Source organism: Rana temporaria, chromosome 2 (assembly GCF_905171775.1).
Source record: "Rana temporaria chromosome 2, aRanTem1.1, whole genome shotgun sequence".
NCBI lineage: Eukaryota > Metazoa > Chordata > Amphibia > Anura > Ranidae > Rana > Rana temporaria.
In genome coordinates, this window is record NC_053490.1 from 518,827,922 (window position 1) to 518,845,069 (window position 17,148).

General features: G+C 43.3%; 1 protein-coding gene across 1 annotated transcript in view; it reads left to right on the forward strand.

The window, feature by feature from the left end:
- Positions 1-17,148, forward strand: part of GPR89B (G protein-coupled receptor 89B) — a 136,586-nt gene that overhangs the window by 3,610 nt on the left and 115,828 nt on the right. The window contains exons 2-4 of the mRNA XM_040339054.1: positions 2,152-2,314; positions 6,229-6,288; positions 11,297-11,400. Of these exons, the coding sequence (XP_040194988.1) occupies positions 2,273-2,314; positions 6,229-6,288; positions 11,297-11,400 (206 nt within the window). The 5' untranslated portion in view covers positions 2,152-2,272. The remainder of the gene's footprint in view (positions 1-2,151; positions 2,315-6,228; positions 6,289-11,296; positions 11,401-17,148) is intronic.

Sequence of the window (17,148 nt, forward strand, 5' to 3'; positions counted from 1 at the left end):
CAAACAGAAATTCTTAAAAATATCCAATTACTGATGTTTTAACCACTTAATCCCCGGACCATATTGCTGGTCGCACTTTTTGCGATTCGGCACTGCGTCGCTTTAACTGACAATTGCGCGGTCGTGCGACGTGGCTCCCAAACAAAATTGACGTCCTTTTTTTCCCCACAAATAGAGCTTTCTTTTGGTGGTATTTGATCACCTCTGCGGTTTTTAGTTTTCGCGCTATAAACAAAAAATAAAGCGACAATTTTTGAAAACAAATATTATTTTTTACATTTTACCATAATAAATATCCCCCAAAAATATATAAAATTTTCCTCAGTTTAGGCCGATACGTATTCTTCCACATATTTTTCGTAAAAAAAAATCGCAATAAGCGTTTATTGATTGGTTTGCGCAAAAGTTATAGCATTTACAAAATAGGGGGTAGTTTTATGGCATTTTTATAAATTTTTTATTTTTACTAGTAATGGCGGCGATCAGCGATTTTTTTTTTCGGTACTGCGACATTATGGCGGACACTTCGGACACTTTTGACACATTTTTGGGACCATTGGCATTTTTATAGCGATCAGCGCTATAAAAATGCATTGATTACTATAAAAATGCCACTGGCAGTGAAGCGGTTAACACTAGGGGGCAGGGAAGTGGTTAAGTATGTTCCCTGGGTGTGTTCTAACTGTAGGGGGGGGTGGGACTTACTAGGGGAAATCACTGATCGCTGTTCATACATTGTATGAACAGACGGTCAGGCATTTCTCCCCTGACAGGATCGGGAGCTGTGTGTTTACACACACAGCTCCCGGTCCTCGCTCTGTAACGAGCAATCGCGGGTGCCCGGCGGCGATCGTGACCTATTGGCTGCTGGGCGAGGTGACGTATAGCTATGTGCTCCCGCCCAGCAGAGCCGACCTGTCACCGTAAAAAAAGCGGTGGCTGGTCGGCAAGCAGTTAAAGAAACCGGAAGTGACGTGGTTGGAGTTTCTAAAGGGTTGGAGTATTTGACAGAACACCGGGTCAGCAGGCATAATATCTGCGCAGACCAGGTCTAAGGAGGTGTGTCAATACCATTTGAAACAGAACACATAATTAATATAACCAGTGACCAGCACTCGATGGGGCTCAGAGCTATGATTTGTAAGGAAAAGTAAATATATATATATTAGACATGTGCAATTCGTTTAGTTCCGAATTCGCTTTTTAACGAATTTTGACAAATTTGTTAATTCCGAAATTTCCGAATTTTCACATTTCCGAAATTTTGAATTTCCAAATTTTTCCAATTTCTGAATTTTTGAACTTCGAATATTCGGAAATTAGGAAATGAAAAAATTCGAAATTTCAAAAATTCAAGATTCAAAATTTGTAAATCTGGAATTTCGGAAATTTCAAAAATTCGAGATTCGAAATTGCAAAATTCGAAAATCTAAAATTCGAAGATAGGAAATTTCAAAAATTGGATTTTCGAATTCCCGAATGTACAAATTTGCAAAAAAAAAAACTACCGTATTTATTGGGGTATAGCGCTCTCCCGCGTATAGCGCGCACCCCTAAATTTGTCCCGAAATTCCTGTGGAAAAAAAGATTTTTGTACTTACAGTTTGGTGTCCATCGGCGGCCTCGTTGGGTCTGGCGTCCGTCTGCGGCTTCGGGTGTCCTCTTCGTCGGGTCCGGCGTCCTTCTGCGGCGTCCTCCCCGCTCGTTTCCCGCTTTCCCGTGCCGAGTTTGAATACTGCGCCGGCATATACCGAGCGCAGTACACTCGTGTATAGTCGGGCAGTCTCGGCTCCTCTCGCGCTGACGTCCTGTACGTCCAGGACGTCAGCGCGAGAGGAGCCGAGACTGCCCGACTATACACGAGTGTACTGCGCTCGGTATATGGCGGCGCAGTATTCAAACTCGGCGCGGGTATCGGCGTATATCGCGCACCCACGATTTTGCCCTGATTTTCAGGGCAAAGAATGTGCGCGGTATACGCCGATAAATACGGTAATAAAACAAAAACGAAAAAAAAAAAGATTTTTCTGGCAGTGCACATGTCTAATATATATTAGAGAGAGATCGGGTCTAGATTGGGACGGTTGGGTAGATCTCAGTACAGGATTGCTTTAATTGAATCCACTTATAATGTGTACTTCACTTCCACAGTGCCATGCAAGGATTGGACCCGGAATGTGAAGATCCCGCCCACCTCTTCTTCTACTGAAGGCCCCCTGGACTGCGGAGTCTATGCAATCAGGACAATCAACGGACTGCATACCAATCAACCATGAGCTTCCTCTTCGACTCCATCCTCATGGTCATTTCTCAGGTGAGGATCTGGAAGAGGTTATTTGGAGGTGTTTTCTGTAGTCCTATCCTAAGGTGACAACGCTGCTCCTCCTTAGATAGAGTACAGGAAGTGTTGTCACCCTAGGACAGGAAGTGTGTTACTGACAGGATCACCAGATGATAATAGAGGGGGTGGGGGGGAAGAAAACAAATGCAGAAACCACATGTAAGGACTGGCAAGCTTCAATATATAGATTACTTCTTTTCACCCCCTTACTGCCCAGGCCAATTTTTAGTTTTCAGCGCTGTCACACTTTGAATGACAATTGCGCTGTCATGCCACACTGTACCCAAATGAAATCTTTTTCCCACAAATAGAGCTTTCTTTTGGTGGTATTTGATCACATCTGCGGTTTTATTTTTTGCGCTATAAACAAAAGAAGAGCGACAATTTAAAAAAAAAAAACACAATATTTTTTACTTTTTTATTTTTTTATTTACCATATTCCATACAGCATTAAACATTCTTTTCTTACTACACAAATAACTTAAACATTGCATAGAAAATCTAAAACTTTCATATGCAAAAACTTGTCAATTATTCTACCCCCCCCCCCCCCCCCCCCCCCAAAAGAGAAAAAGTGAAAGAGAAAAGAGAGAGAGAGAAGAGAGAGAAAAAAAAAAAAGAAAGAACAAATATTATCCTCTTCACCCCTGGCTACATTGGCCTATGTCTGCTCTGTCCCTACACCCTCCACCCCTTCTGCTTGAATCCTGTGTTCTCCTACTATGTCCTTCTATACCCCGCACAAAGAGAGAAAAAGAAAAAAAAAAAATCCCACCATCCTACTTCCCCGAGACCACTATTGGCCCTTGTGTCTATTCTTGTTTTTTAAAAAGAAAAAAAAAAAAATATATTATTATATTAGTCTCTCGTTTTTATGTGTGCCGGCCCTCTAGGCCTTTCTCCCAACTAGCGTAACATAGTGCAATTAATAATAATAATAATAATAATAATAAAAAAAAAAAAAGAAGAAGAAAAATAAAAAAAGTGAGGGGTAATCCCTGTGTAATTTATTTGTCCTTCCCCCCCCCCTGAAAAAAAAAAAACCCTCATAAGAGGCCTAATGGCCATGGTGTTGACCTGTGTATATATATATATACAGTGAGGAAAATAAGTATTTGAACACCCTGCTATTTTGCAAGTTCTCCCACTTGGAAATCATGGAGGGGTCTGAAATTGTTATCGTAGGTGCATGTCCACTGTGAGAGACATAATCAAAAAAAAAAAATCCAGAAATCACAATGTATGATTTTTTTAACTATTTATTTGTATGATACAGCTGCAAATAAGTATTTGAACACCTGAGAAAATCAATGTTAATATTTGGTACAGTAGCCTTTGTTTGCAATTACAGAGGTCAAACGTTTCTTGTAGTTTTTCACCAGGTTTGCACACACTGGAGGAGGGATTTTGGCCCACTCCTCCACACAGATCTTCTCTAGATCAGTCAGGTTTCTGGGCTGTCGCTGAGAAACACAGAGTTTGAGCTCCCTCCAAAGATTCTCTATTGGGTTTAGGTCTGGAGACTGGCTAGGCCACGCCAGAACCTTGATATGCTTCTTACAGAGCCACTCCTTGGTTATCCTGGCTGTGTGCTTCGGGTCATTGTCATGTTGGAAGACCCAGCCTCGACCCATCTTCAAAGCTCTGAGGGAAGGAGGTTGTTGCCCAAAATCTCGCAATACATGGCCCCGGTCATCCTCTCCTTAATACAGTGCAGTCGCCCTGTCCCATGTGCAGAAAAACACCCCCAAAGCATGATGCTACCACCCCCATGCTTCACAGTAGGGATGGTGTTCTTGGGATGGTACTCATCATTCTTCTTCCTCCAAACACGGTTAGTGGAATTATGACCAAAAAGTTCTATTTTGGTCTCATCTGACCACATGACTTTCTCCCGTGACTCCTCTGGATCATCCAAATGGTCATTGGCAAACTTAAGACGGGCCTTGACATGTGCTGGTTTAAGCAGGGGAACCTTCCGTGCCATGCATGATTTCAAACCATGACGTCTTAGTGTATTACCAACAGTAACCTTGGAAACAGTGGTCCCAGCTCTTTTCAGGTCATTGACCAGCTCCTCCCGTGTAGTCCTGGGCTGATTTCTCACCTTTCGTAGGATCATTGAGACCCCACGAGGTGAGATTTTGCATGGAGCCCCAGTCCGAGGGAGATTGACAGTCATGTTTAGCTTCTTCCATTTTCTAATGATTGCTCCAACAGTGGACCTTTTTTCACCAAGCTGCTTGGCAATTTCCCCGTAGCCCTTTCCAGCCTTGTGGAGGTGTACAATTTTGTCTCTAGTGTCTTTGGACAGCTCTTTGGTCTTGGCCATGTTAGTAGTTGGATTCTTACTGATTGTATGGGGTGGACAGGTGTCTTTATGCAGCTAATGACCTCAAACAGGTGCATCTAATTTAGGATAATAAATGGAGTGGAGGTGGACATTTTAAAGGCAGACTAACAGGTCTTTGAGGGTCAGAATTCTAGCTGATAGACAGGTGTTCAAATACTTATTTGCAGCTGTATCATACAAAGAAATAGTTAAAAAATCATAAATTGTGATTTCTGGAATTTTTTTTTTGATTATGTCTCTCACAGTGGACATGCACCTACGATGACAATTTCAGACCCCTCCATGATTTCCAAGTGGGAGAACTTGCAAAATAGCAGGGTGTTCAAATACTTATTTTCCTCACTGTATATATATATATATATATATATTATTGTACCTTATGATGAAGAGAGTCTCTTCAACTATATTTACTTTCTATTGGTCCTTCTGACCTACTTCCCACTTTAAGTGGCGTGCCCATCTCCATACTCCCTCCCTCCCACCAAAGTGATACTAGTGAGCTGGAGGAAAAAAAAAAAAGGGAGAAATGTTTATATTTTCTTAGTGACTGTGTTCCACCTCTATCCACCTACTCCATTTCCCAACCCCATATCCCTCGCTACTACCCCTATTTCACCATGATTGCACTCCCTCTCTCTCTCCTAGTTCGCGGCAGACATCCTACTCCACACTATCAAGGCTATAAAAAGGATACTAAAGAAGGGCCCTCCAAGGGAGATCAATAAGGAGGAAAGAAAAATAAAAAAAGAGAATCTAGATAATTCCTCTCTGGTCAATGATCTAACTCCTTATTCTTCCATAATTGATCCATATACCACTGCCCTGGGGATCTCACATATCTGTTTTACTTTTTGATTTAATAAATATCACAATTTAAAAAAAAAACGTTTTCCTCAGTTTAGGCCGCTTTCACACTGGGCATGGGAGGTGCGGTATAGCGGCGCCTCTTAAAAGTTTAAGAGGCGCATTGGCGGCGGTATTACCGCAGTTTCCTATTGATTTCAATGGGAAGGAGTGGTATAGGAGAGGTAATCACCCCGCTCCTTCTCCGCTCCAAAGATGCTGCTTGCAGGAGATTTTTCTTCCTCCCGCCAGCGCATTGCACCAAGGGCTTTCACATTGAGAATGCTGGGGCAGGATTATTTCAGGCTTTATTTATGCACTTTTTTTAGCGCTGAAACGCCTGAAATACGCCTCAGTGTGAAAGGGGCCTAATTGGCCGCAGTCTAATGTTGCTAGTCATTTAAAAATAAACAACAATAACAACAACAGTCCCTGCCTATAGTCATTCCCTACTGATGCTCTTCGACCTGATTGGGCTTCGTCACTTTCCACAAGTAAACCCAACTAGGGTGAAACGCGTCAGTGGTGTGACTATGGGCACTGACTATTGGATTATGGACCTAGAACAATGTTTTTTCCCTGAATGAGTGATGACAGAGTGCAGCCGTTCTTCTTCTTTATACTTTCTGTAGCTTTCATGATTCTCCCAATACCTTAACAGCGCCATGTTTCTCTTTTTGTGTCCTCCCAGCTGCTGTTCTTTGGCTTTGGTTGGCTGTTTTTCATGCGGCAACTCTTCAAAGACTATGAGGTGAGTTCCTTCATAGAGAACTGTGTAGTGATCCTTGAAGAGGGTGAACTGGGGCCCAATACTGGTCTACAGGTGACCTGCATAGGAGACGTATTAGACCTCTTGTACAATGCTCAGCATGAAGATGCTCAATACTGAGCTAAAATACAGCCCATTAATTGACAGTGAGGGCAGAGAGATCCAGGAAGACGCCACATCCCAATATAATCGTATGAAAAGGGGGAAAAGGAACAAACCTGGGGAATTTTTAGGTGCCAGGTCAAAAAATTTATTACAATTGATAAAATGTTATTAACCACTTAAGGACCGGACCAATATGCTGCCTAAAGACCCAAGGTGTTTTTACAGTTCGGGACTGCGTCGCTTTAACAGACAATTGCGCGGTCGTGCGACGTGGCTCCCAAACAAAATTGGCGTCCTTTTTTCCCCACAAATAGAGCTTTCTTTTGGTGGTATTTGATCACATCTGCGGTTTTTAGTTTTTGCGCTATAAAGAAAAATAGAGCGACAATTTTGAAAAAAATTCAATATTTTTTACTTTTTGCTATAATAAATATCCCCCAAAAACATATATAACATTTTTTTTCCTCAGTTTAGGCCGATACGTATTCTTCTACCTATTTTTGGTAAAATAAATCGCAATAATCGTTTATCGGTTGGTTTGCGCAAAATTTATAGCGTTTACAAAATAGGGGATAGTTTTATTGCATTTTTATTTTTTTTACTACTAATGGCGGCGATCAGCGATTTTTTTCGTGACTGCGACATTATGGCGGACACTTCGGACAATTTTGACACATTTTTGGGACCATTGTCATTTTCACAGCAAAAAATGCATTTAAATTGCATTGTTTATTGTGAAAATGACAGTTGCAGTTTGGGAGTTAACCACAAGGGGGCGCTGTAGGAGTTAGGGTTCACCTAGTGTGTGTTTACAACTGTAGGGGGGTGTGGCTGTAGGACTGACGTCATCGATCGAGTCTCCCTATAAAAGGGATCACTCGATCGATGCAGCGCCATAGTGAAGCACGGGGAAGCCGTGTTTACATACGGCTCTCCCCGTTCTTCAGCTCCGTGGAGCGATCGCGACGGAGCGGCTAGAAACGAATAGCCGCGCCGTCGTCCCGGATCGCTCCCCGCGGGAACCCGACCGCCGCATGTCGGGGGTTCCGATCGGACCCCCCACCCACGTCTAGGCAGGGACGTACAGGTACGCCAATGTGCCTGTACGTGCCATTCTGCCGACGTACATATACATGCGGCGGTCGGGAAGGGGTTAATTTTATTACAACAATAAAATATGATAAACAATTCCTTATTATATCATTTGTTATATTCAAGGCATATACAGACACTACCACTCTACATGTTTCGCTTCAAAAAGCTTCATCAGGAGATTCAGGTGTACTTTATTGTATGCTATAAATGACAAAGACGGCAGAAATACATTTCATGACATTTTTTGATTGAATATTACATCTATCACATTTTGTAATAATATCAATACCGTATATACTCGAGTATAAGCCGACCCGAATACAAGCCGAGGCACCTAATTGTACCACAAAAAATGGGAAAACTTATTGACTCGAGTATAAGCCTAGGGTTTTCATCTGCATGCCTCACTGTGCCCATGCCTCACTGTGCCCATGCTTCACTGTGCCCATGCCTCACTGTGCCCATGCCTCACTGTGCCCATGCCTCACTGTGCCCATGCCTCACTGTGCCCATGCCTCACTGTGCCCATGCCTCACTGTGCCCATGCCTCACTGTGCCCATGCCTCACTGTGCCCATGCCTCACCGTGCCCATGCCTCACTGTGTCCATGACTAGACTGACGTTTAACATGGTAGTCTATGGAAGGGGTGCCCGGCTTTGAAAAATCGGTGCTTCCCAGCCGCAGGTCTCCTGGGCAACAAACTTTGCACACTTGTAGAGGAAGTGTGGGGCTACATGTGTGCCTAGTTTGGGGGCCGGGGGACCTACGGCCGGCCGGTACCGGGTCCCCAAATTCTGGGAGATAAGGCGCAAAAAGGTGACTCGAGTATAAGCCGAGGGGGGCATTTTCAGCACAAAAAAAATGTGCTGAAAAACTCGGCTTATACTTGAGTATATACGGTATCTTTGTAAAAATGAAATATGCATACCTATGTATGCCAATAATGTGATAGATGTAATATTCTTTCAAATAATGTCCTGAAATGTATTTCTGCCGTCTTTGTCATTTATAGCATACAATAAAGTACACCTAAATCTCCTGATGAAGCTTTTTGAAGCGAAACATGTAGAGCGGTAGTGTCTGTATATGCCTTGAATATAACAAATAATATAATAAGGATTTTTTTATTATGTTCTATCGTTGTAATAAAATTTATAAAATGTTATCAATTGTAATTCATTTTTTGACCTGACACCTAAAAAGTTCCCATGTTTGTTCCTTTTCCCCTTTTTGATACTAAAATACAGACCATTAATTGTAAAGTGCCTATGCACTCAGACGTGTAAACAAGCGCTCTGTATTCCTTAGTAAAAAAAAAAAAACGATGAATACGAGTTTCCTTTAGAGCCCTTTCACACTAGGGCGGCAAAGTGCAGCGATTTTTTAGCAGCGCTTTACCGTCATTTTAGCGGCGTGCTTTTAACCCCCGCTAGCAGCCGGAAAAAGGGTTAAAACGGCGGCAAAGCGCCGCTGCCCATTGATTTCAATGGGCAGCGGCGCTTTAGGAGCGGTGTATACAGGGGCTTGGGCTCTGGGAAAAGTATTTACTGCCTTTTTTTTGCAGCTACATCGTTGCTTCGGGTGGTCCCCCCCCCCCTTTTTTTTTTCTTATCGTTGCTTTTTTGTGTGTGGTGAGGTGACATGATTGGTTCAGGATTTCCACATAAGTTCCTATGTAACTCTACCTCTACCAGTACCCTCGATGTATGAGGGCCTATCTGAGGATAGATCTATTCGATTGATACAGTGAGGGAAGAAAGTGTTTGACCCTCTGCTGATTTTGTACTTTCGCCCCACTGACAAAGAAATGATCAGTTTATAATTTTATTGGTCGGTTTATTTTACCAGTGAGAGAGACGGAATAACAACAAAAATATACAGAAAAACGCATTTCATAAAAATTGATTTGCATTTTAATGAGTATTTGATCCCTTTTTAACCACTTGCTTACTGGGCACTTAAACCCCCCCTCCTGCCCAGACCAATTTTCAGCTTTCAGCGCTGACCCACTTTGAATGACAATTGCGCGGTCATACAACGCTGTACCCAAATTAAATTTTTATCATTTTTTTTCCCACAAATAGTTTTCTGGAGGACACCATCCCCACCGTCATACATGGGGGACACCATCCCCCGTCATACATGGAGGTGGAAACATTATGCTTTGGTGGTGTTTTTCTGCTAAGGGGACAGAACAACTTCACCGCATCAAAGGGACGATGGACGGGGCCAAGTACCATCAAATCTTGGGTGAGATTCCCTCAGCCAGGGCATTGAAAATGGGTCATGGATAGGTATTCCAGCATGACAATGACCCAAAACACATGGCCAAGGCAACAAAGGAGTGGCTCAAGAAGAAGCACATTACGTTCCTGGAGTGGCCTAGCCAGTCTCCAGACCTTAATCCCATAGAAAATATGTGCACGGAGCTGAAGGTTCGAGTTACCAAACGTCAGCCTTGAAACCTTAATGACTTGGAGAGGATCTGCAAAGAGGACAAAATCCCTCCTGAGATTTGCAAACTTGGGGGGGCAACTACAAGAAACGTCTGACCTGTGATTGCCAAACAAGGGTTTTGCCACCAATAACTTTTTTGAAATGTGTTTTTCTGTATATTTTTGTTGTTATTCTGTCTCTCACTGATAAAATGAACTGACCATTAAAAGTATAGACTGATCATTTCTTTGTCAGCGGGCAAATGTACAAAATCAGCAGGGGGTCAAATACTTTTTTCCATCACTGTAGATCAGGGATCCTCAAACTACGGCCCTCCAGCTGTTGCGGAACACATCCCATGAGGCATTGTAAGACTGACATTCACAGACATGACTAGGCATGATGGGAATTGTAGTTCCTGAACAACTGGAGGGCCGTAGTTTAAAGATAGATGGACAGAGAGGCCCTCATGCTTTTTTGCTGTTGGTAAATCTAACAGTAGCACAGATTAATAGCTGGATTCACAAAGAGTTACGCCGGCGTATCAGTAGATACGCCATCGTAACTCGGAATCTGCGCCGTCGTAAGTTTAAGTGTATGCTCAAACTGAGATACACTTAAACCTAGCTAAGATACGACGGCCTGCGCCGTCGTATCTTAGGGTGCAATATTTCCGCTGGCCGCTAGGTGGCACTTCTGTTGAGTTCGGCGTAGAATATGCAAATGACTAGATACGCCGATTCACGAATGTACGCTTGCCTGTCGCAGTAAAGATACGCCGTTTCCGTAAGAGGTACGCCGCGTAAAGATAAAGCTGCCCCCTAGATGGCCTAGCCAATGTTAAGTATGGGCGTCGTTGCCGCGTCTAAATTTCTAAATTTTACGTAGTTTGCGTAAGTCGTCCGTGAATGGGGCTGGACGTAATTTACGTTCACGTCGAAACCAATACGTCCTTGCAGTGTACTTTGGAGCAATGCACACTGGGATATGTACACGGACGGCGCATGCGCTGTTCGTAAAAAACGTCAATCACGTCGGGTCACTAGCCATTTACATAAAACACGCCTCCCTGTTCCTAATTTGAATTAGGCGCGCATACGCCGGCCCATTTACGCTACGCCACAGTAACTTAGGAGGCAAGTGCTTTGTGAATACAGCACTTGCCTCACTTACTTACGGCGGCGTAAATAAGATTAGCTACGCCGCCTCAAAGATGCGCCCATCTACCTGAATCTAGCTATAAGTTTGTATTGTGTGTGTGACCAGCTATGGCACCTTTCTGTCCTGCCTTCAAGATGGCAGCCATTATGTACAGTCATGGAGGTGACCAATCGATTTCTGTTCTTTCTTTAGGTCCGGCAGTATGTCGTTCAAGTCGTCTTCTCGGTGACTTTCGCTTTCTCCTGCACTATGTTTGAACTGATTATTTTTGAGATCCTGGGACTGTTAAGTAGCAGGTGAGTAAAAATCATCAACCTGCAAAGAATCCCTGGCCTGTTAGAGATTTCTATTTATGTTTTTTTATGTATTGCTCCCACAGTCTTATACCTGACTGATTCACATGCAATTTTGAGTTTAGTAATGTTTCATTAAAGCTAAATTCCAGGAATTCAGTCACTTTGTAAAAAGTGACGGCACACTAAGAGTTAAGTCCAACAAGGTGTATGACACCTCCTAGATGTATTCCTATTATTTATATCTGATAGGTTTATAGCTGGAGAGACACTCTGGGATCTAAGAGGATAGAAGCACACAGAACAGCTATGCCTGCCGGTCCCCTCTGCTGCCTATTCACAGAAGCCTTTGGGCTAGATTCAGATAGCCCGGCGTAAATTTGTGCGGCGTAGTGTATCTCAGATACGCTTCGCCGCCGTAACTTAGTGAGGCAGGTTCTGTATTCACAAAGAACCTGCGCCCTAAGTTACAGCGGCGTAGCGTATGTGGTCCGGCATAAGCCCACGAAATTCAAATTATCCATGTAGTGGGCGTGTTGTATGGCAATGAAGGCTGACCCCACGTTATTGACGTTTTTGACTAACGGCGCATGCGCCGTCCGTGAACGTAACCCAGTGCGCATACTCCAAATTAACCCGCAAAAATCCAATGCCTTCGACGTGAACGTAAATTACGCACAGCCCTATTCGCGAACGACTTACGCAAACGATGTAATCGACTGAAAATTCGACGCTGGCCCGACATCCATACTTAACATAGGATACGCCTCATATAGCAGGGGTAACTTTACGCCGGAAAAAGCCTAACGTAAACGATGTAAAAAATTCTCCCGGGACGGACGTACGTTTCTGAATCGGCGTATCTACCTAATTTGCATATTCCTTGCGTAAATTGACGGAAGCGCCACCTAACGGCCAGCGTAAATATGCAACTAAGATACGACGGCGTAAGAGACTTACACCAGTCGGATCTTAGCCAAATTCCGGCGTATCTTGTTTTCTGAATACAGAAAAAAGATATGCCGGAGCATCCTAGAAGTTACGCGCGTATCAATAGATACGCCAGCGTAACTTCTTTCTGAATCTACCCCTTTGTATTTTGTGAAAGTGTTCACCTAATACAAAGGCTTCTGTGATTGGGCAGGAGGAGGGGAGGGGCGGGCCTAGCAGCTGTAGCGACTACTGTTGAAGCTGCCAATAGTGTTATTTTTGTCAACAAAAACCTTTTCGTCATCATTTTCGTCAGTGCCATTTTTACAGTGACGAAACCGAAAGACAAGTACACCACATTTTCCTCCTCTGATGAAAACTTTGATGGAAATCAATTCTGTTTCATTAACAAATGAAAAGAAAATGTGAGGCAGGGACGTTTACCCTCGGAACTTCTGGTTTCCACGGAGCTCCGCCTGCTTCCTCTGGATGGAGCCCGGCATTTGTAGATAGGAGACTGTCCATGGAAGGTTAGACTATCAATGGCTGTTCTCTTCAGCCTGAAGGGGGATGTTCTATTAGGATGGCCAGGGCTTGGCTGTGTAGTTAACCCTCTCACACAATGCCACACACTAATAGCTGGATTCAGGTAGGGCGGCGTAATTTTGACCCGGCGTATCGTATTTACGCTACGCCGCCGTAAGTCAGAGAGGCAAGTGCTGTATTCACAAAGCACTTGCCTCCTAAGTTACGGCGGCGTAGCGTAAATGGGCTGGCGTAAGCGCGCCTAATTCAAATGAGGAACAGAGGGGCGTGTTTTATGTAAATGATTAGTGACCTGACGTGATTGACGTTTTTTTACGAACGGCGCATGCGCCGTCCGTGGACATATCCCAGTGTGCATTGCTCCAAAGTACGCCGCAAGGACGTATTGGTTTCGACGAGAACGTAAATTACGTCCAGCCCCATTCACGGACGACTTACGCAAACGACGTAAACATTTCAAATTTTGACGCGGGAACGACGGCCATACTTAACATTGGCTAGGCCAACTATTTGTTTGACTAACTTTACGCCTGAAAAAGCCATACGTAAATGGCATATCTTTACTGTGACGGGCAGGCGTACGTTCGTGAATCGGCGTATCTCGCTGATTTACGAATTATAGGCGTAAATCAGCGTTCACGCCCCTAGCGGCCGGCGGAAACTAGACAGCTAAGATACGACGGCGAAGGCAGTCGTATCTTAGCTACATTTAAGTGTAACTCAATTTGAGAATACACTTAAATGTACGACGGTGCAGATTCAGAGTTAGGACGGCGTATCTACTGATACGCCGGCGTAACTCTTTGTGAATCTAGCTATAACACTTCATACTCCTATATAGAGGCCCCCTGAAGAAGACCTGCTCCTTGTCAAAATGATTTTAGTCAACTAAAATGTACTGGAGATTTAGTCGATTAAAAATGACTAAAACACTTGCAGAAGATTAAAATGGGACTAAAACTAAAATGCCATTTTAATCCTAATGCCGCGTACACACCATCACTTTATGTGATGAAAAAAAATGACGTTTTTAAAAACGTCACTTTAATTGACCGTGTGTGGGGGAAAACGTTGTTTTATGTCTTCTAAAAAACGACCAAAAAAAATTGAAGCATGCTACAATTTTATGTGTCGTTTTTAAAAACGTCAACTTTTACTTCACAGAAATTGACCGTGTGTAGTAAAAAACGTCGTTTAAAACGACGTTTTTTCACCCGCGCATGCCCAGAAGCTACTTATGAAGCGAGCTTCAATGGAAAACGTGGTGGAACGTAACCTCGCTTTGCTAGAACATTGTGAGAAAAACGATGGTGTGTAGGCAACTTCCTCTTTGAAAATTGAAGTTTCAAAAACGTCATTTTTTACTTCACAGAAACTGTCGTTTTTTTTCATCACATAAAGTGATGGTGTGTATGCGGCATTAGACTAAGACCAAATGGAAGCTTGCTGCCCAAATTAACGCTGGATGCCAAGATCAGAAGGATCAGCGGTGGGGCCCCCCGGAACTACAGAAATAGGTGTCTTTCAGGAGTACTGTAAACCTATCCTATATAAATAATAGAGATGCATCCAGGAGATGTTATACACCTCATTGGACTTCACTTTTTACAAAGGAGTTGAATTCCTGGAATTCAGCTTTAAAGTGAACCTGTGCTCAGTTCATGCAGGGCACAGCAATAAGTTCACCCCTTAAGCAGATCCTATGCAAAAAGGGGGGAATGTGGGACTTTTAATAAAGTGTGTATGGCGAAACCAAGAGAATTCGTATGAGTAGGAAAAAAATAAGTATGTTTATTACTAAACCAATAAATGGCATGACATATACAGTATTGCATACATGACAAAAAAGAATGGCAATATAAAATGTAAACATTTTAAAAGGTGATGACAGCATGGCACATTGCAACATTGCAATATGAGATGTACATAATAGTCACTGGGGAAAAAAAACAGCTGGTTGTACCGCAGTTGATCGATAGATCGACTTCAGTACAGCCAGCCTGCCCCATAGATGGATCAAATTTCGGAACAAATTTCCATCTGTCTATGGCCAGCTTAGAATCACCAAGTTTGGTTTGATTACAGGAACTCTATTACTAACTAAACAATTACCGTATATACTCGAGTATAAGCCGAGTTTTTCAGCACATTTTTTTGTGCTAAAAATTCCCCTTGGATTATACTCGAGTCACCTTTTTGCACCTGATCTCCCAGACTTTGGGGACCCGGTACTGGCTGGCCGTAGATTCCCTGGACCCCAAACTTGGCACACATGTAGCTGTACTCTTTCTATACAAGTGTACAAAGTTTGTTGTCCGGGGGACCTACGGTCGTGGAGCACCGATTTTTTCAAAGCCGAGCACCCCTTCCATAGACTCCCATGTTAAACAGTCATTTCTCCAGTGACTTTGGTAACCCAGTGCCGTTTGTAGGTCTCCTGGACCCAGAACTTGGCACACATGTAGCCCCATTTCTCTTCTACAAGTGTGCAAAGATTGTTGTCTGGGGGACCTACGGCCGGGGAGCACAGATTTTTCAAAGCCGGGCACCCCTTCCATAGACTCCCATGTTAAACGTCAGTCTAATCATGGGCACAGTGAGGCATGGGCACAGTGAGGCATGGACACAGTGAGGCATGCACATGGACACAGTGAGGCATGCAGATGGACACCCTAGGCTTATACTCGAGTCAATAGGTTTTCCCATTTTTTTGTGGTAAAATTAGGTGCCTCGGCTTATATTCGGGTCGGCTTATACTCGAGTATATTCGGTACGTATTTGCAATTTTAAAACGCCTTTTTTTGGGGGGGAAACAGTTTCATGCTTAAAAAAAAAAAAAAAACAGTAAAGTTAGCCCACTTTTATTGCATAATGTGAAAGATGAAGTTATGCCGAGTAAATAAATATCTAACATGTCACACTTTAAATTTGCACACGCTCGTATAATATCTCTAAACCTCGGTACTTAAAAATCCCCATAGGCGACGCTTTCAATTTTTTTTTACTGGTTACATGTTTTGAGTTAGAGTAGGTCTAGGGCTAGAATTATTGCTCTCGCTCTAATGTTCGCGGTGATACCTCACATGTGTGGTTTGAACACCGTTTTCATATGTGGGCGGGACATATGTATGCGTTCACTTCTGCGGGCGAGCACACAGGGACAGGGGCACTTTAAAAAATAAATAAAAATGTTTTGTTCATTTTACTTAATTTTATTTATTTTGACACTTTAGAAAAAAAATAAAAAAAATTGATCACTTTTATTCCTATTACAAGGAATGTAAACATCCCTTGTAATAGGAATATGACATGACAGGTCCTCTTTACAGTGAGGTATGGGGGTCATTAAGACCCCACATCTCACCACTAGCCTGGGAAGCCTAAAAAAAAACAAAAAAAACTATCACCGCTTCACAGCCGAGGTGGCGCCGTTTTTTTTGTAATGCAGAGGCCAGGCGTGACGTCATACCATCGTGCCCAGCCTCCGACGATCGTAGAGACGTCCCCTTTCGCTGCCTGTAAGAACGATCAAGCGGCAGAAGAGCCTCTATGATCGTTCTTATGGTGTAGGGAATCGCCGGCTGAAACCGGCAATATCTGAATGTAGCTGCACCCATCATTCAGATATAGCCCCACAATGCCCAGGACGTCATATGACGTCCTCTGGGCACCAAGTGGTTAATTAACCACTTAATTACCGCCTCCTGCAAATATACGTCGGCAGAATGGTACGTCCTCTTTAAGTGCCCAGCCACGGCGCGCGCCCGCGGCCCGGTCCGAAGCTCCGTGACCGTGGGACCAGCGGACCTGATCGCCGATGGAGTCCCACGAACGGTCCCCGGAGCTAAAGAACGGGGAGAGCTGTGTGTAAACACAGCTTCCCCGTTCTTCACTGTGGCGCTGTCATTGATCGTGTGATCCCTTTTATAGGGAAGCACAATCAATGACGTCACACCTACAGCCACACCCCCCTACAGTTAGAAACACAAATGAGGTCATACATAACCCCTTCAGCGCCCCCTTGTGGTTAACTCCCAAACAGCAATTGTCATTTTCACAGTAAACAATGCATTTTTATAGCACTTTTTGCTGTGAAAATGACAATGGTCCCAAAAATGTGTCAAAATTGTTCGAAGTGTCCGCCATAATGTCGCAGTCACGACAAAAAACGAAGATTAGTAGTAAAAAAAAAAAATGCAATAAAACTATCCCCTATTTTGTAAACGCTATAAATTTTGCGCAAACCAATCGATAAACGCTTATTGCGATTTTTTT